The sequence below is a fragment of the Drosophila bipectinata genome, chromosome 3R, assembly GCF_030179905.1.
Source record: "Drosophila bipectinata strain 14024-0381.07 chromosome 3R, DbipHiC1v2, whole genome shotgun sequence".
Classification (NCBI taxonomy): Eukaryota; Metazoa; Arthropoda; class Insecta; order Diptera; family Drosophilidae; genus Drosophila; species Drosophila bipectinata.
The window spans coordinates 9,980,724-10,000,000 of NC_091739.1; the positions used below are offsets into that span (position 1 = coordinate 9,980,724).

Genomic DNA, 19,277 nt, shown 5'->3' on the forward strand with positions numbered 1-19,277 from the left:
ACGATTCCTGATCCTTGAGCCAAATCTCGAGTATAATTTATATAAATATATATATTTAACACCTTGGTATTCGTAGAGGTAGGATAACAATTGTCAGATGTTCACTGAATATGAGAAAAATGCATTTCATACATTTTGCACAGGATGCGTTAGCCACTCAAATAACAGATGAAACCGCGCTCGGTGGTTCGTGGTGTGTTTTCGTGGGTTTTCAGTTTAGTTTTGTCCTGATTTTGAAACGGGGGGCTTGAAGGATAGAGCAACAGCTTAGCGTACACTCGAAATACTGCACTGAACAATGATTAATGTTAATAACCAACCAGACTATAACATAGAAATATTTATACTTAAATTATTACAATTTGCTATCTTAGACAGATGTTCGAGCTTGAGACGATTGAGTTTCGTGGGTTGAGGTGTGCACACGACTTACAAATAGTATTCAATTAGAAAAAATATATATATTATATTTAAGTATGTATGTAGGTGGAGGTGTGGGTGTGTAGTGTGAGTTTTTAGTGTAGGTTTAACGTTTTGTACATGCCCAAAAAACTTTAGCAAAAAACTTGAATATCACTCGTATGTATGTTAAAATTTTCAATTTTCAAATTCAATTCTCTTGCATGAAATAGGTTTTACAATAAACATTATAAACGCCATTTAATCAGTTATAAATATATTAATTATCATATATATATATATATATATGTATATTATGTATGTGTGTATACAATAAAAATAGGGAGATGCTTAAATTACGATTTTTTACAAGCCTATCCGGGGCACGATTACTCAAAAACACATGCAGACATAAGTGACATGACCCTTGAGTGGTTTGTTATTCAATTAGGTTTATAAATTCGATTAATGCGCTTGAATTCTGGGCGGGGATCGAACCTCAGATGGATAAACTCGTACTCTATATGCGTATGCTGTAAGTCAATATATCATTATAAATTATGTTAGACCTGTATTTAATTCAAACAAACTTAGATCCGAACTCTTAACTCTTGAATAGGATTTAGATTTACAATTAATCTGCCCGCTAAGCAATACAAAAATATCGTTCGCACTTTGCCGTGGAATAGAGCCCTTCATCCGTAAACGAATAGGCTCATCCGATCTGCTCGGATCCGATCTGTATGTACATTGAAGGAGCTTTCCAAATATCTTTTCATTTTTGTTTTAATTTGGCGCAGGAGTCGTTAATTTCTTGTTTATTTTTGGCACTAGTTCATGGCTAGTCGGGGGATGAGATAGTGGCACAATACATCAAATGCTGAATACATAAATATACATGTACATATATATTCAAAAGGGCTAGCGCCGAGCAATCAGAGAATTCACATATACATCTTCCACCCTGTCCGTTATTATTCAGTCCTCTCAGTTTTTTGTCCTACTAATAGTCCTACTAATTTCCAGCTTAGCAGCTGCTGCTGGAGATCCCATTCAAGGATCTCTGTTTGATTCAATTGTTGGCCCATAAAAACCGCTGTTTACTTTGCTCTCCCACCAGGACACTGTTGCGACTCCTCCTGAGACGTTTGGGGTCTCAGTTGTTGTTCTTCCAGCGTGAGAGCAAAAGCCTCCAGCGATTTTTACGCCTTCTGCTTCAAATTTGCCAAATCAGGAGATGGTTGGTGCTGTCCTCGCGGCCGGCGATCTCGCTCAGCGAGTTGGCTCCGGAGTTGCGGAAGTCCTCGTAGCCATCACCACCGGAAATGATCAGCGTGTTGTTTGTCTCCGACTTGGACTTGGAGTGTTTAATTGATCTGTAAACACAAGATTTAAATATAACATATTCTTCCAGCTTAGGTTTATTTTTTTATTACCCTTGTTTGGAGTACTCATCGCTAGTGGCACCATCCCGAGCTCCAGCTGCAGATGCCACACCCTCCAGGCCAGTGGTCTCCACAAAGGTGAGGAAACGCACGTGTCCCGTGTGGCCGTGCGGAATGCCGGTGGGCACAATGTTGATGGCACCCTTCTCGTAGCCCTGTGCGGGGATTGTCAGCAAAACGCCAGCACTGGTGCCGATCCAGATGAGATCCTTGCAACACAAAAGCGATGTCACCCGCAGACAGGCAGCTTTGTGCTGCCGGATTATCTCGTCGCAGTTGGAGAGCATCTTGTTAACGGCGGGAGCAAGGTTCACTTCGGTGACCAGTTGGTGGCTATGTTTTTTTACCCAAGAAATGTATAAGTTAAAGTTATAATAATTTAAGCTAAAGTTACACTTACGTATTGGAATGGAAACATTTAATATGCGCTGAATTCTGTATGGAAATCCAGACGTGATTGTTTGAGACTGTCATGTTTGTAATCGGCTTCGAGTCCGATGAAATCTGTATTTGATTTATGACCTGCGGTATCAATTGAAATTAAGTATAGAGTTTCAATAACTATAATAAATATGCCCACCGTCAAGGTCTCCACATCCAAAACTTTAATAATGCCCTGAATGGAGCACCAAAGGCGACCATTGACATTCAACAGTTTAGTCACCGGACTGGTGACCGTCCCTATGGAAAGGCAATGGGATGAGCAAGTATTCCAGGAGGTGGCTAAAATAGGAAAAAATTCGTCAATAAAATAATAATGTATAACTCGAAAAGAAAACTTACCTCCATCTCTAAGGTAAACACAGATATCACCATTCGCTAATGATACAAACACACGATTGTCCAGGTACCTGCAGATACAAATTCATCAAAAATGTTAAAACATGTATGAGTGGGATTTGGCCCCAATATGACCCACGGCGAATACTATATCTTGGAAAATAGGCAAATGGAGGATAATGTGGCTTACAGAGAAGGTCATATCTTTGCCAATAATCGTCAGATTCTTGCGCGAAATACCTTAATCAATCAATTCTCCACCAATCTGCATCAAAATCCAGAAACAAAATATTTTTCACATTTTTTTCCCCCTTCAAATGCATAAGAGGTCAATATGGCCCACACCGAGAACCATATCTTTGCCAAGAGTCATCCTATTCATCTGCTCAGTACCTAAGTCGATTTGTAGATAAATTCTCCACCAATCTGCATCAGAATCTACACACTAAATATTTTGCCTATATTTGGTCAATTGTTGTCAAACCCTTCAAAATTGGGAAAGAAGCTTGGAAGGACAATGTGGCCTACAAAGAAGGCCATATCTTTTCCAATAATCATCCGATTTTAAAGGGTAACACCTTAAACCATTTGGTAATTGATTGGAACTTCTTTGAAAATTGGAAAATGCAACATGACTCACTTTAATAGCCCTATCATGGCCAATAAACCCGATTTTAAAGCGGTATGTCTTAAACGTTTTGTGAATAGGACCTAAGGGAATTATTTTATCTGCACTTACAAAATGGAATAAACAGCGGAGTGGTGCTCGATTTTGATGCGGTTCTTCTTAATTCGAATATTGTCAGTGCTATTATAGACGTGGATGCAGCCGTCTTCCGTGCCGATCCACATAGTTGATTGATTGCTCTCGCCCTCTTCGGGATTAGAGTCCTGAAATAATTTCCGAAAATTAAAAGATTTGTCGAAGAAAGGAGTACTGACGGAACCTCACCTGGTGCCCATGATAGGAGGGCGCAGGACTAGGCACGCGGTCTGACAAAGTGGCACCAGAACCTCCCACACCAGTGCCTGCACTGCCGACGTTAAGAGATCCAGCGGCGGCGGCAGCTTCCGTTTCATCGTCGCTGGAGCTCAGATTCAGCTCCAACTGAGTATCACTGCCGCCAGCGCCGGTCGACGTAGCGTCGGTGTTGTCTCCGCCGGAAACTGGCGTCGGAGTGGGAGTCTTCTTTTTCTCGGGCGTCGCTGTCGCCGAATTGGAGGCGCTGTGGAAGCTCGGCGAGATGCTCTTCCGGTAGTCGCGCAACTGCTGCGTGTAGCTTTGCTGCTGCGGCGGCTGATGCGATTCCTTCCGCTTCTCCTTCTCCTCCTGCTTATCGTGCTGCTCGCCACTGCTGTTCCGACTGGATGCCGCCGAGCTGTAAGCTGGTACGGAGGCCACGCACAGAATTCGCGCATTGCAGACACCGTTGCAACTGGTGACGTTCGGCTCTGGATGCAACGACATGATGCATACCTGCCCCACATAGCCGTCGCTGTTGCACACCCACACGTCCCGGTTTTCACTCAGAGTGGCCGCAGCACAGGTGAACTGAAGTCCGGCCCTCGTCTTGCGAATGGGTATGGAGGTGAGGAACTCGGGAATGGGATGCTTCTCCAATGTGGCAGCTGCAAGGGTAAACTACGATAAGTATCTCTTTAGGCTAGGAAAACACTTTAATAACTTACCCAGTTTCTGCTTTGCCTCGTTGAAGGTCTCCTCCCACTGAGTGCGCTTGTCCGTCTTGCTGAAGACCACGGTTAGCTTTTGATTGCCATTCCTAAGGACACACAATGAATATTTGTTAGAAAAGATAATAAAAAAAGGTCTTGTAATTAGATGAAATGATTAAGGTTTGGAAAGTGGTAATGACTACTCAACGATATGCGATACTGTTTGGATATGAAAACGCCTGGTACTTACGGAGAACTGACTGTCAGCTCCAGCATGTTCAGCTGTGTGTCGTTCGTCTGGCGCTCGGAAAGCTGTCGCTGGACATCGCGGTGCAGTTCGCGGATGACGTCCTCCAGATACTGATGCGGGTAATTGAGCGAAACAGTGATATCGGCGATTTGCTGCAGCTTATTGCAGTCATCGCTCAGAGTCTCGATTTCACTGACAATGCGTTTAATGTTCTCATCTTTGGCTATTAAGAGATTGGGAAGTTAGGATATTGTTTATTTATTTTAACCGTATTTAGATTCCTCACCCTTGACAATCTCCAAACAGTCCAACGAGATCTTTGTGAGGAACTTGTATTTGTTGGTGTCCAGGGTGGAGGCCACAGTGCCAGGACAGATGGTGGGGTTGGGCTTGCGGATGGTGCCGCTTCGTTTCTTAATGCTTGTGAGGACAAGCAGGTCGTTGAACAGGAAAAAACCACGGTCCTTGCGTGCCCCCTGTCCTGATGGCATGGAGACCAAGTCGAACATCAGGAATTGCCGATCGGGTGCAATCAGATCGGTGATACCCTCGATGACGCCCTCTAGCTCCCGCAGTGTGGCCTCGCGCTGACCATTCTCCATAATCTCCCGCTCCTTGCAATTGATGTGGACCAGTATATCGTGCACCAGTTTGAGGACATCCTGAAGGTGTTTTGTATCCGGATGATCGTGATCCGTGTGCTTGATTAAGCGCTGGAAGAGCAGTTCATAGCTAAAAGTAAATAAGAGGTTATTAAATATATTTTTTTAAATAGTATTTATAGTTCAGCTTACTTGGGAAACTTCTGCACTGGTTTGATGAGCAAGTTGTCCAGGGTTAGCTTGCCCTTATGCTCTCGAGACGTGGACTCCAAAAATTTGGCAAACGATGGACGCTGATGCTTCATAGAACGAATAGCGTTCTTGGCCCTATTACAGTTATTCACAAAGGATGTATAGACTTCCAGGACCTCAAGCTTTGAGAACTGAAAAAAAGCCACAACCAATATAGAAATGATGCTGAAAGATCTGTAGTCAGTAGTTACCGTTTCCATGAAAGCATCTCCCACTTTTTGCGACGTATCCCAGTCATCCAAGCGATTCTTCAGATCCCCCAAGAACTTCTCATGTATCTCCAGGATATCGGGTACCATAAAGAAGATTTCATCAACAGTGCGCGTATCGATCATGCCGGCATGTTCTGGGGCCTTGAGCACCTTCAGATACTTGATAACAACAGTCTGAAGGGACTCCACGTAGGACTGTTCGTTTCTATAGATCTCCTGGACCACATACGTGCGTGTGTCCTGAAAAGATTAAATTTTTTATTGAAATATTACATCTATGTTGATTTGGAATGATTTAAAGATTAATTTTTAGTAAGGGCGACCAGACTTACACCTTCATAACCACCCAGATTCCATTTAGTGTTAATTTCGAATTGTGCCCGCCGCTCGGAGTCGTCCTCCGAATCGGAGCAGGTGATTGAGGTCATTTTCTTCAGCCTGTCGCACTTGTCGTTCTGATAGACGGTACCTGCCCCGCCACCACCACCACTGACCCCGCCCCCCGAACCGGTCGCCGTCGCTCCGAATCCCGCCTTGCTCAGCCGCGCCACCGTTGTGGTGGCCATGGACACCGCCTGGGAGACACTACCGCTGCTGATGCTCAGCCCGTAGCTGTTGCTGTTGTTGGTTGTGTTGCCACTGAGGTTGCCGCTGCTGCTGCTGTTGCTGTTGGCGATGCTGTGGGTTTGGGTTGCGTTACTGGAGCTGCCACTCGGCTGCGTGTGGGTTGGCGGGAGAAGGGCGGCGGCAACGGTCTGGGAGGGCGCCGTCAGGGTGGCCTGCAGGTCCAACAGGCTGAGCCGCAGGTTCTCGCGATTATGTGACATGACCGGAATGTATTATAGTGTTTGTTTGCTTTTTTGTTTATATTTCTATTTGATGTTGCAAGATCACTGATCTGATTTCAACACTGCTGCCACTGAAGCACTTTTGCAACGCTGAAGCATTCTGTTTATGGAGAAGAGCACACGTCTGTTCTGGCTAAATCGCTCAAAAACACTGAAAGGGCAACAAGCCACATGCAAGAGCCAGATTGCAGCTGGCTGAGGATGTTGCACAGCCACACAGGCACTCCAACACATTCACACAAACAACAACCTGCGTAGACGGCATGTGGGAGAACCACTTGCCCACGTTCTAAAAGCCGTACACAAAGAAAAAAGCTTTCATATGGCATTTAATTATTAATTATCTGATTAGGGATAAATGGAGGGATGGCTCACACTAAGTGATGACGGTATTTGTCATTTTAATGGGATCGAACAATCTTTGAATGAAAAACTCTACCGGATTTGCTGCAAGTGCATTTTACGATAGAGTCACGCGGCAGGGACAGCCTTGAGTCCTCCCCGCCACCCCACAGAACAACCTTCGCCTCCTGCGTTGTGCGCGTGTGTGTGATTTGATAATGACACTGACCATGTTTTTGTTTGTCATTGCCTTCGGACTGAAGGCCAATAACGCGCATAGGAAAAACAAAGGGAAAGCGTGGGTTAACTGCAGGGTGGAGTGTTGGGAAACAAAACAAAAAAATACAAACAGTTGCATGTCTGCTTTACGGCTTCGGAGTCGTGATTCACGACTAATTGCTGCTATTTTAGCTGGGCTGCGTTTTCATTTTATGGCCATTTAATTGCCAGATTAGGCCAGCTACGAAAGCCAGGCGAGCGAGCAACATGTTATCACGCACCCACACTGCCACAAATGTCAGGATGTGGGTGCAGGCTCTATTTGCAGCATACATTTGTGCGCAGTTGGTATGGTAGTTGCAGCTACCGTTATTCGCTACTCCCTCACATACACACACACACAGACAGAGGAGCACTAGTACGCAGTACGCCTTTGAAGGTTAGAGCAGCGCATAAGCCACATTTCCATTTTACATTTCACAATCACCAAACAGACAGATATAAAGCACACATGGTGGAGAGCTGACAGGTAATTGATTTGCTCTCTCCGCTCTCCACCCCCACCTTCACATCCTCATTTCCCACTCGCTCTCTCTTACAGTTACTGTGGATAAGTTGAGAGTTTATATTTGCACTCTATGTATATTATTGGCGTAACGCGGCGCAACAAGAGGTTGGCCTTGTGCAGTCAGGTACACACACATATACATACACACGCACGCACACAGCGCCGAGATGAAAAATTCAATTTGAATAAAATGAAAAGTGATTTTTCTCTGCATCGGTTTTTGCCATGTTTTTTTTGATGAATGTCTCGCCTTGCAAGACATTTTTCCACGCACCAGACAGCCATTATTTCACCTTTGAAAACGCTACACGCAGCCTCACAGACACACACACGCACACAAGGAGACAGACACAGACACAGAGGCTCTCCAGCGATAAATTATTTTTCTATATGTTTGCAATTTACGATTTGTTTTAATTATTTTGGCTTTGCCGTTTGTTTGTTTCCTGCCCGGAGGTGTTTGGCCAAGCGGATTCCTCCTCGTTCACAAAAAATAAATAACAAACGAATGAACGAACGAACGGACGAACGAAACATGAACAATTCCGCCACACAATGGTCGTAGAAAAGCAAATAAGAATTAAAACGCGCACAGTGGTCTGGTCTGCTATTTGGCTCTGCCTTTGCCTCTGCCGCAGTTTGTGGCTCTGTCTCTCCTGCTACTAGCGGCGAACGGCTAACAGCTAACAGCGAACGGCGAACAGGAGTGCGCGCCGCCACTCAACTCGATTCGACTCGCCGAACACATTCCATTGTGCCATATACACACTTAATTTCCATTTTTCATATTCCAAGCGCACTGAAAAAACAACCCCACCACCACCACCAGCACCACCACTACCACTCCATTCCCACCCAACTGACTCCCGCCAGCGGCAGCAGCAGAAAACACTGAGAGCCGCCCAGCCACCCACTGCAAGTGAGGAGAGTTAAGATACAGTGAACAAAAGATAGGATACTTTACATGTTATCTACTTAACATTTTTGTAAAAAATGTAAATATTTAACATTCGGGTTACACTAGGCGTATACGTGATATTTTGAATCCTATCTCTTGAGACAATATGTCTAGACTACAATATCAAACAATCTTGTTAATCCTTTTTCCCCGTGTACGCCCAGAGAGTGGCATTAAGGAGAATAAAAATGGCCCGGAGAGTAGCCTTTTTTCGGCCAAATTGTAGCTACATGTGAGAATGTTTTTGTAAAACAAGAGCAGACCATGAGGCTGGAGGAGAGCGGGTATTGGCACATGGAAACCGTCCGTCCGTCTGGAGAAAACTGTGCATAGTAAATTTTAGATTTCGGTTTATCTGCTTTGTAGCCAAACATTAATTATCCATGTGAACGGAGCGAGAGGCAGCAGGAAACCAGCTCGTAAACACACGCCCCCCACTATCCCCCTAGCCTTTGCCCCCGCCACCTCTGCCCCAAACGATCCCATGCACAAAACTTTATGTGGTGCGCTAGTCTCAGCTGTTGGGACACCATTGGAATGCTATGCGCATCTTCCAAAAATAGAGAGTTTGCAGAAAAGAGAAAAGTGATTGGAGATATTAGAAGGATGGAGATAATCTCAGTTCGATTTGCATGCGACAAGTGTCTGAAAAGAATGCTTTGAAAAATTTTGAAATGTTTTTTAATTTAAAAATTTTACAGGTCTTTACCTAAGGTCTTTAGAAAGAACTATGAATATTCAAAAAATAATTGTATTTCTAAAATAGAAACCAAAAACAGATACAGATTTTAAAAAACTTCATTCAACTCCTACGCTAATAAAACTATAAAATGAAGAAAGAAATTCTCAGTTTTCTAAAGCAGTCTGTCATCACTCGAATGCAATTTTCGAAAAAAAAAATTTAAAAATAGTTCACTCCAACCACTGTGCCTGGAACGGATTGAAATGGAACGTCGCGTCCAACGAAACGGCATGGTACTGGCACACTAACACACATTTCCAATGCGCACCGTTGTCTTTCTTTTGGGGCATGCGCCTCGGAATTCACATGGCGCCGCCACTGCTGTCGCTGCCTCTGCTGCGGCCACTGCCTCAGTCTCAGTCTCAGTCGCTGCCCACACCCACGACATGCACTTCTACATCTACTTAGCAAGCAAAACAAAACATCGAGGCAGTGTGGGTGTGTTGGGGAGAGTGAGTTTTCAAAAAATCAGCACGAAAGCAATGTGTTTGGAAACGAGAATAACAAGGGACGATCGTGGGCGCTGTAAGAGGCACCTTTGTTGGAACTAGAACGGTTTTTGGGAGTAAATAAAAAAGGCAATGACAAGGTTTTCTTAGAAAATTCTCTTAGAAGGATCGCTCCTAAGCCTTGTTTGATTCAAAAAACGTAGCATACTTAAAGGAGCCGGTACGGCTCAACTTTAAAACTAATTTTGAAATTAAATTTGGTCTTTTGTTTTTGTAATTTTTAAAATTAGAAAAAGTTAACTCACCGCTATAGTCTTTTTTCTTTGTTCGGAGATCATGTTCTCGCTAGATCCTTTCAGCAACTCAGCTAAGAGAGCAGGTGTTGGCTTCAGATTAGCCTGCACAGCACCTGTTCCTGCCGCTCCCGCTGCCGCTGCCGCTCCACGTCCACTGGGAGGAGCCCCTTTCGAAGCCTTGTCGTTAGATTTGGGTCCGTGGTGGTGGTGACTGTGTCCGTGACCGTGACTGTGACTGTGGCTGTGCCCGTGATGGTGGTGCAGACTTGGCCGCTCCGTGCTCATCGACTGGCTGCGCTTGCTGTGGTGCGACTTGGGGGCAGGTGCCTCGGAGGCAGCCCGCTTCATGTGGTGCAACTCATCCAGCTCAGCCTCGCTGAGATTCTTGGCAGATGCTGAGATCTGGGCCGTTTCCGCGGTAATGGTCTTGCTGCTGTGCTCCAGTTGCGAGGGCGTTGAAGCGGCACGGGCATGGGAGGGCACCGGGAGGAAGGTGTTGGTCTTGCGGACTCTCATGGAGTTCGAGTACTGCGGTATATTCCGAGAACCACTACCTCCTCCACTAGCCCCTCCGGGAACTGTACTTCGTTGATGCAAGCTGGAAAAAGGCTTCAGTTAGTTTTTAATTTTTTGGAAATATTAGAAATATTATTACCCGTCATTTTCGCGCAGCTCCTCCAGTATCTCTTCGAAGTGCATCCTGTTGGGTTTCTTCATCTCCGCCTCAAGCATCTGGCCGTAAGGACCCCGAAGTGGACGCTTGGAGAACCGCTTGTAATCGTAGTCGCCGCCACTGGGCGTCGGACTGGCGGAGATCCGCTCCCTTTCCCGCTCCCTAGCCGCTCGATCGCACTCATTATCGGAGGTGGAATCGGCGCGCAAAAAACTGAAGCTCCTTGTGGAGGCATCGTCCTTCTCCTCGCTGCTCTGGCAACTAAAGTTACTGAGCAACTGGGCCTTGTCTCGGCCCAATCCTCCACTGCCCCACGATGGAGAACTCTTCTCCAATTCCGGAGTATTCAACTCGAAGCTCAAGGGACTGTTAATGTACATTTGTGATGTTCCGGATGCGGTGGTAGCATCTGGAGATTCCGGTTTAATGGCATTCTGGTTGGCGACACTAATGTCTAAGGCCAGACCACGAGGAGTCGTTTCGGAGGGAGCTTGCCAGTCCGCATTGTCGATGTACATGCCCTTGCGTTTAGTGGACCTGTCCAGGTGCCGCCGCTGTCTTTCATCGGTGCTGTGTCGCGGAGTGGGAATGGCCTCCAGGGAGCTGCGCAGCTCCACATTCGTCATGTCCAAATCATCCTGACTATATTGTTTGCTGTGCTGCTCCACCGATGTGTTCCTAGCCGTGGTGGCCACCTCCACTTGTGGCAGATCCTCGATCTTGGCCAGCTCATCGCCCTCCTCGGAGGACCGGCTAACAGAAATGGTGGGCACCAAATCGCTCCGCACAGCTGTGGTGAGAGTGGACTGTGTCTGGGAGACCTTGCAAGCGGCATGGGGCAGCGGAGGCTGAATCGTTTCCGGCACGATTCCAAACTCCTCGGGCGCTACCTCCACCCACTCCTGCGCCGGCGTCTCCAGCCACTCCTGGGCGGCGCACTCGTAAACAGGTACTGGTATCTCGCAGGTGGTGGCCGTCTGCAGGAAGTTGTCCGGCGGCGCCTCCAGGGGAATCTGTTCCTCCATCAGAGTGGCCAAATTGGGAGCACTGCCTTCACTGATCGTTGAGGCAGGCGGTGTGATCTCCAGTACGGGATGAACGTGCTGTACTTCCTCCTTGATCAGGCAATCGCTCTCCGACTGGATCGTGTCCGTCAGGGACTCCATGGTGGCATGGGCCGCTATCACGCTGCTGGCGGTGGCGGTGGCCGGGTAGAGGATCTCCGAGCCACCACTGGCCGCCAACTCAGAGGTGAAGATATCTTCCTCCTGAATGGCGTCGTGGTCGATCGACTTCTCCTGCCCGTAATTCAGGTTGATGTTGAGTTCGGTCTTCCTCAGAGGTATGTGCACCCAGCCGGGATCGGGATTGGGAACGGGCGACTCTTCCTCCTTGGAGTGCGTTGGACTGGGACTGGGTGCCTCGATGGCCTTGTCGCGCCTCAGGCGATCCCGCAGGGCACTCAGCGTGGACTTGCAGTCGATCTGCGAAAAAGAAACCGAGCGAAATGGAACTGCTTTGTGTGCGCCGCGCGATGTTGGCTGCGTGCTCTCGAAACTGCCACTGCCAGTGGCATCTGCGTATCTTCCCGCAGTCAAAGTCGAAGACGCAGCCGAAGCCGCAGGTCGCTGCTGCGCAGGTGGGGGCGGGGACTTTGACTTCTCGCGGTTGCTCAACATGAAGGCCTCCAGGTTGGAGAGACTCGTGTTGGGCCGCAGAGAGGCGAACAAGCGGGCGGCGGTGCTCATGCTGCTGCCACCACTACTGCCCCCGCTGTGGCGATTGGTGTCTTCGTTGGCTCTCAGGTGATGGCTACTGCCCACGTCCGACTCCGAGGTTTGGCTGGCGCCGGTGTCCTGGCGCTCCAGATGCGAGTTGCGGGGCTTTCGTGGCGGCGGTACCGGCGGCGGAGGCGGTGGTGGCGGAGTTGGCGTGGAGGAGGCACGGGAGCTGCCGCCCCCTCCCCCACCGCTGCCACCACGCAAAAGTTCTGTCAGCTCACGAAGGCGCTCGGAACGCTCCGATGTCTTGCGCTGCTTTTCCGGACCGGATGCGGACGGCGAGGAGGACGAGGAGGAGGCTGAGGCAGCGGTGGCCGCTGGTGATGATTTACGCCCGAATCCGAGGCGCTGAAAACGGTCCAGGGTATTACGTCGTTTCTCCATTGTGTGCTGGGATAGAAATAATAAAACCCAAAAAGAAACAGTGAGGTCGAGGAAGAGAATTCGAGTTAAACGTTTATTATTCACCAGCGGATTTCTCAGGCGGCCCATTATCCCGTGTCCCTGCCCCCCCAACCAAGCTGATGCCCATGTCCATGTCTTTTTATGGACTAGCTGTGGGCGTACGTGTGATCCCACCCACTCCCCCTACTCCTTCCGCGCCCCTCGCAAAACAAAAACAAACAAATCGCCGATCGCTGGCGATTCAATTCACTTTTGGATAGACCAAGGCACCAAACATTGAGTCAACGTCAACGCGGCGTATGCGTAATATCAAGGGGCAACGCTCCGCTCCGTTCCCGAAGGATCGCTAGGAATGCGCCAGGGCTAATTGGAACGAGCATAAAGCATTATGTATAGTCCGATTTCCGGAACCCAGCCAGCATGATTATATTAGGCGCCTACCCCTCATAATCATTATATTCACTGCACAATGACACACATACCGGACCGATCCAAAGCAAAGGCTAGGGATCTGAGAAGTGGCCAGGGGCAGAAGAGCTATGAACACAATGTAAAGCAAGCCAGCACGGTGCTCTATATATATAATGCCGATTCGTGTATACAGACGCACACAGTGATATTTTTAGTATAAACAACAGATCTTCGCCGCATATATATAAAGTACGTATACCACATACATAGTCGCATTTAAATCCGAATACATATAGGATATATACATAAAGAATATAAAGAGATCTTGGCTATGACTGGGAATGAATGAGCGAACAGGCCAACTTACAATTCACAGATCAAAGTACTACCTTCTCTACCTTTTTTATCCCTTTATCCCAAGATCTATTTCAACTATTCTGATCAGTAATAATAATCCCTAATACCATTAGTCTTTCTAGTCAATACTACCCCATAGTAAGGGAACTTTTCTCCAAGTGTAGGCATTAAAAGATATTTACAAATAACACAAAAGTAGAGCAATACTAGCAAGGAGATCTCTGGTGAGCAGAACTCTCGCCACAAACACAAAGGCCACATCAGAATCATCACACAGTCTCCCGATCTCTCCGATTGAGCGACAGAACGTGCGATTCAGGTGGTGCCCATCCATCCCGTCCAACCCATCCGTGTCTATTCGAGTTCTTCTCGTACTACACAACCCCAACTACAATCTCTGAGAGAGATTTATTTTGGCCCATTGAAAAGCGAAATGTACGAGTAACTACATATATGATATATGGGATCAATAAAATCGATCAAAACAAAAGGTTTATGGCTGAGAATTGCACTCCCTGACAGTTCGGTGATGAATGGTGGCCATCGAGTTTTGGAAAATAAATACCGATCTATAAGCAATCGCGTTTCTATATCTTTTTGAGTTTACTTTTCTCCACCCCCTTTGAGTCAGAGCATATTGTGGGTCCTATGTTTTTCAAAAACATCCTATAATTTTTATGATTCACTTTTATTGCATTCTATTTTCAACTAGTTTGTTTCATTTTCAATCTAATCCGCTTTGGAACTCAATATTTTGATATTAAAAGTTTATATAATAATACCCCATCCACTTACCCCGTTCTCCTTGTTAACTTCGAATGGAGCATCCACATGGGAGTTGCAGTGGCAGGGCGGGAGTATATTGTTTCGCTTAACTTGGATTTGGTTTTGGATTGGGTTTCGATTGTGATTCGTTATGGGGTTTCCTTGGTTTGAGGCATTCTTCAGTGGCAATGAAAACGAACTTTCCCGTTGGGCTAGCTCCGGGTATATAACATTGGCGGTCACTCGCGACAGATCGGTATACGGATCATAGGGAACGTTAGAATAGTCTGAGAAATATTGAGGATTGGGGTGTCCAGCCACTGGCAAACGCGATTCACTGAGCGACTTGTGCACTCCATTGGCAGATGGATGGATATTTTTCACTCTCAGTTCCACTTCCGGCTCCGGTTCCGAGTCGAAAGTTAGACGTCCATGACGATCGTAAACGAGGGATCGCGGTCCCCGCAACGAATCAAACTTGCAATTATAATTGTTGTTATTGATATAGAAACTATCGAAGGCATACGGCGGACAAGCGGATCTCTCCGGATAAACGCGGGTATTTGGCTGACAAACCAGGCGACGGGTTTTCAAGGCTGGCTCGTCGCTACATGAGGAGTCCTGGCCAGATCGCGGTTTGGGAGGAACTGGCGGGGGACAGCGATAGCTCCGATAGCTAACTGTGGCACAGGAATTGTAATGTTGCAATCCTGTCTGAAAGGGTTGATGTTGCTGCTGTTGCGATTGCTGCTGCTGCTGCGGTTGGTGTTGCTGGTTTGACAGTTTTTTGTCAATTGTATAACAACAAATTGCTGGTGACTCGTCGCTGATTTTAGATGACAGGGACAACACTGGCGATGACGCGTCTTCCACTGCTGTTGCTGGTTTTCCTCTTGGTGCTGATGCTGCTGCTGTTGCTGTTGCTGCCTCTGTTGATTTTTCCGTTTTTGTTGCTGCTTTTGTTGTTGTTGATGTATTTGGCTCCCGCTTTTCTAATTCTATAAACGGCCGCCGCGCAACGTCATCGTCATCGTCAGCAGCATCCTCATAATGAGCATCGACTAAAACACGCCTCCCGAAATCGACTTCCTCCCCATCGAAGACAAAGCGAAACAACGACAAATCGGACACTGAATCGAAGTCCCCAAACGGCAGTTGATGCTCGTGGCGGTCCACGGTGCTGCCAACTTGTTGATGCCTCTCGCCGCAGCAATTCTCGCAGAGAATCCGTGAGCTTTTCGCATCTCCGTTGCCAGGAGATAGCTTTTGATGTTGCTGATTCTTCTGATGCTGATTCTGCGGCTGCTGATGTGTCTGCTGCGAGTTGGCAAAGTATTTGGCAATGGGATCGTAGTCATCCTCATTATTATTATTATGGCTGATATTACTATGCTTGAGATGCTGGTATGTGAGGGGCTGCGGCTTGGCCCTAAACTCCTGACCGTGGGTAAACATTGAGGGTGCTTCGCCTCGACTGCGGGGCTGATCCTCATTCCAGGAAAGTTTCTTGTAGCCTCGTCCTCGCACCACTCGCTGGCCCAGTTGGGGAGTCGTGGGCAGGGAACTGGATTGCTTGCGGGGTGGCAGTTGGTTGGTCACGGGGTGTTCTCCTGTAAAAATTTGTCGGTTCATATTATTTTTTAAGATAATTTTAAGCTTATACCTTTACTGAAAGAAGGATCGGCTTGCAACTGGATTACTTCACTGTCCACCGTATGGGTGGAGTGTCGCATGCAGCAACAGGATATGAGGCGACTGCTTTTGGTCCTTCGACTCACCGAATTGTCATTGTCTAGAGCTGGATCCTCCTTGTGAATACCGTTGCTATTTCTGCAAAACCATAAACATTAAATATATTTTAAAAAGAACTATTAAATAAACAAAGAACTTTAGAAACAGATTAGTACAATCTTAATAAAGTTTAATATCGCATATTAAAAAAAAACCAAAAGGCCATGCAACACTTTGCTTTAAAAGTAAACAAAATAAGTTCCCAAAACTCAAACCATAAACATTGAACTTCAAACGGATGCAATTTAATTTCGAATTTCATGCTAAACATCATTGGGCTGCATCACCTCTTCCATGTGCTCCCATTCACATCGATTCCATATGGTGCATTCAATGGAGTGCTTGTGTACTTTCTTGGGGGCTTGATATCGTATCTGAGACATCCTTGGCGTGCCTCCGGCATTATTCTGCCCATTATCTGGAACTCTGAGAGCCAAACAACCGGAAAGTCCAAATGTGATCGAGTTGGAAAGTTCAGTGCTTTAAATATAAAGCATCATGCGGATCTATTTTTGTCGAATGCAGCGTAGACTTTATCCACAGTGTCTCTTCTATAAGAATAAGTAGTCTTTTGTAACTCTGTAACTTTTAATAATTAAATTTATGTAATATAGTCGTATATATAAATATCAAACAAGATTACACTAATCTTTGTATAATTAGTGGCATTTTTTTCAATCAATGACACCAAAGCCCACATAAGCTATTCGATTTGTATAATTGTGATGTTTTGCTTATGGCTTTCTCTCCGTTTTTTTTAATTATAAAAACAACACACAATAAATTTTAATAATTTGGAAAAATCACATACTATGTGATGGTGAATTATCGTCCGCTGTGAGATCTGCCACCTTTCGATTTCCTCCAACGGAACGCGAGTGTTACGCATGCGAATTTTTAGCACAGAGCTGCTAGCCAAGCCATGACCATGACATGCCCCTTCCACAAACCTCTCTTCCCCTCCCCTTTCCCCTTGAACTAGCCTGTCATTAAATATGTTTAGTTGGCTTTGCCTCGTTTTTGTTGCATCCAGTGTGGTGTCCATTGTCTTTCGGGGATTGGTTACCCGAGATTGGCCGGGCTTTTGTTTCAGTGGAAGACTTTTTCTTTGCCTGGCTTTTTGTTTTTTTAGTTTTTTTTGCTTTTTTGCTAAACAAGTGGCTTTCCTATAATCTTAATTGATGTTGAACAAACAGCAGAGCATGTTGCACAAGCCGGAGACGTCTCTTCGTGGAGCTGCCTCTTGTTTTTTGTGCGCCAGCAGCTAAACAATGTTTAACGAAAGATTTGCATGAGCTCCTTTAAAGCCTAAAAATGACGAACAATGGCCGAACAATATCCTTAATTGAAAAGGGTATCCAATAAGCACCCGTATAGGTGGCAACAGTATACCCTTTTCCGTCTGGTGTAAATATCACGCTATTTGGGAGTCACACATTTGTCCCAAAAATATCATTCCGCCAGCAAGCCAAAAATATCTTTTCCACCAGCCGGCACAGAAAGCCGAAGATACTTTTGAGTGAAAGATGCTCGTGGCGAAACAATTGCAGTGTCGTGTGCGGACAGTGCGTACCAAAACCATAAGGCAGACAAATGTAAGAGAGACGCATATGAAATCTATTAGAGAAACACTTATCTGGAAGCTGTCAAATGATAGAAATGTGTCTATTATTTCCCCCACTGGCTCATCCTAAATTTATGAAACTTTCTGTATCCGCATATAGACGCGTAAGTATTTCGGCTCGCGTGTACATCGAATTTTGTGTAAGGCATTTTTTAGTTGAGATTTCTGGGGTGTTAGTCCATCGGACGCAAATGTATCTTTCGCAGCGTAATCATTCAGGAATGCAGATGCACAGATCCAAGTATCTATGCGGGATCTAAAAATACCGGCCAGCTCCGGCTAAGCAAAGCCGGCTTATCAGCCGGCAGCTGGACTTGCACTTGTCAGATGCATCTGTATCTGCATCTTTGTATCTGTATCGCGTAATTAGAACTGACTCAAGGTCGCCTGTAGAGTGAGGGGATGGGGTAAACTAATGAGATCCGATTGCGAGCAGCTGATTTAACTTATCTGTTTGGCGTTGTGGCTAAAAACAAACTTTCCAAAAACAACTTTGGCTCATAACTGTCCCCGAGAAATCCGTGAGTTTATTGTGAATTCTTTTTCGAGTACGCCAGCTTCTTCTTGATAAAAATAAGATGTGTCTACAATTATTTTTCGAGTGTTTGTTCATGGAATACCTGGTGAGATAAACCAGTGGCAGATAGCAGATCTGGCGACGAACGTCAGCAATCACAGTTCCAAGATAATACTCCAAAAAAGATGTAAGTCCCGAATACAAAAAAAAACCCAAACTTGCGCATTATAAATAGTTTGCCGCCACTCATATATAAATATAAACAAAAAATCAATTAAAATCATACTCAGGCCAAATCTATATGAAGAACCATTAAAAAACCATAAAAGTTTTGACATGTTGCGAACATTTCGCTGTCAGCTGCAGAAGCGGCTCCTCATCTCTTGGCTTCCATCTTCCATACCATACAATATCTACCATATAGCATCTCCCATCTGCGAACAATAATAACAATTAAGCCTGACAACGTGCTGGCTCTTCACCCCGGGTAACACCTATTTTTTCGCTCTTTTTCGTAACTATTTCATAGGCCAGCCATAGGCCCTCTGCCGGGGCCACTTTGACTGACAAGTGACAGCCCGATCTGCGCCAGATGCCCCCTGCTGCCTGGTCCTCATATACTCACTCCTCCCCCAACCAGCCAGCATGCAAAACTTCTTTGTTATGGACTTTATGATTAATCTGCACAGCTTTTCAGCGGCATATCAGCAACACCTCCAGCTCCAACACTCTGGGGTGCGTGATGGGATTAGGAGCGCATCTAGCAGATCCCTTTCAATACTCCTAGGCATCTCACGCACACCTCCAACTCGAGTCATCAGCTAACCCCACCTCCCATGGAAGCTATTCCAGCCCATCGGCGACAACATCGCCATCTCAGCGGCATTCATATCCATCGCTCACCTGAACTTGGACTT

General features: G+C 46.1%; 1 protein-coding gene and 1 long non-coding RNA gene across 4 annotated transcripts in view; both read right to left on the bottom strand.

The window, feature by feature from the left end:
• Nucleotides 1–1,408: 1,408 nt before the first annotated feature.
• On the bottom strand, nt 1,409–16,233 carry LOC108121046 (rho guanine nucleotide exchange factor 17). Of its 3 annotated transcripts, XM_070281115.1 has the most exons (16): nt 16,092–16,233; nt 14,459–16,038; nt 10,692–12,880; nt 10,046–10,634; nt 5,594–5,854; nt 5,343–5,533; nt 4,835–5,280; nt 4,549–4,771; nt 4,314–4,405; nt 3,577–4,253; nt 3,364–3,515; nt 2,628–2,695; nt 2,425–2,567; nt 2,245–2,366; nt 1,836–2,177; nt 1,409–1,775 (listed from the first exon to the last, which is right to left on the bottom strand). In XM_070281115.1, the coding sequence occupies exons 1-16, from the start codon at nt 16,159–16,161 to the stop codon at nt 1,616–1,618; spliced, it is 7,305 nt and encodes a 2,434-aa protein (XP_070137216.1). In that variant the 5' UTR covers nt 16,162–16,233; the 3' UTR covers nt 1,409–1,615. The 3 variants fall into 3 exon arrangements, with proteins under 3 accessions (XP_070137216.1, XP_017090454.2, XP_070137217.1); XM_017234965.3 differs by lacking the exons at nt 10,046–10,634; nt 10,692–12,880; nt 14,459–16,038; nt 16,092–16,233 and adding exons at nt 5,947–6,562; nt 7,997–8,299; XM_070281116.1 differs by lacking the exons at nt 10,046–10,634; nt 10,692–12,880; nt 14,459–16,038; nt 16,092–16,233 and adding exons at nt 5,947–6,562; nt 8,185–8,203.
• The window catches only part of LOC138926562 (uncharacterized), a 4,894-nt gene continuing 1,844 nt past the window's right edge, over nt 16,228–19,277 (bottom strand). The window contains exons 2-3 of the long non-coding RNA XR_011443121.1: nt 16,507–16,770; nt 16,228–16,258 (exon numbers count right to left, since the gene is read on the bottom strand). This is a non-coding gene — a long non-coding RNA (uncharacterized lncRNA). The remainder of the gene's footprint in view (nt 16,259–16,506; nt 16,771–19,277) is intronic.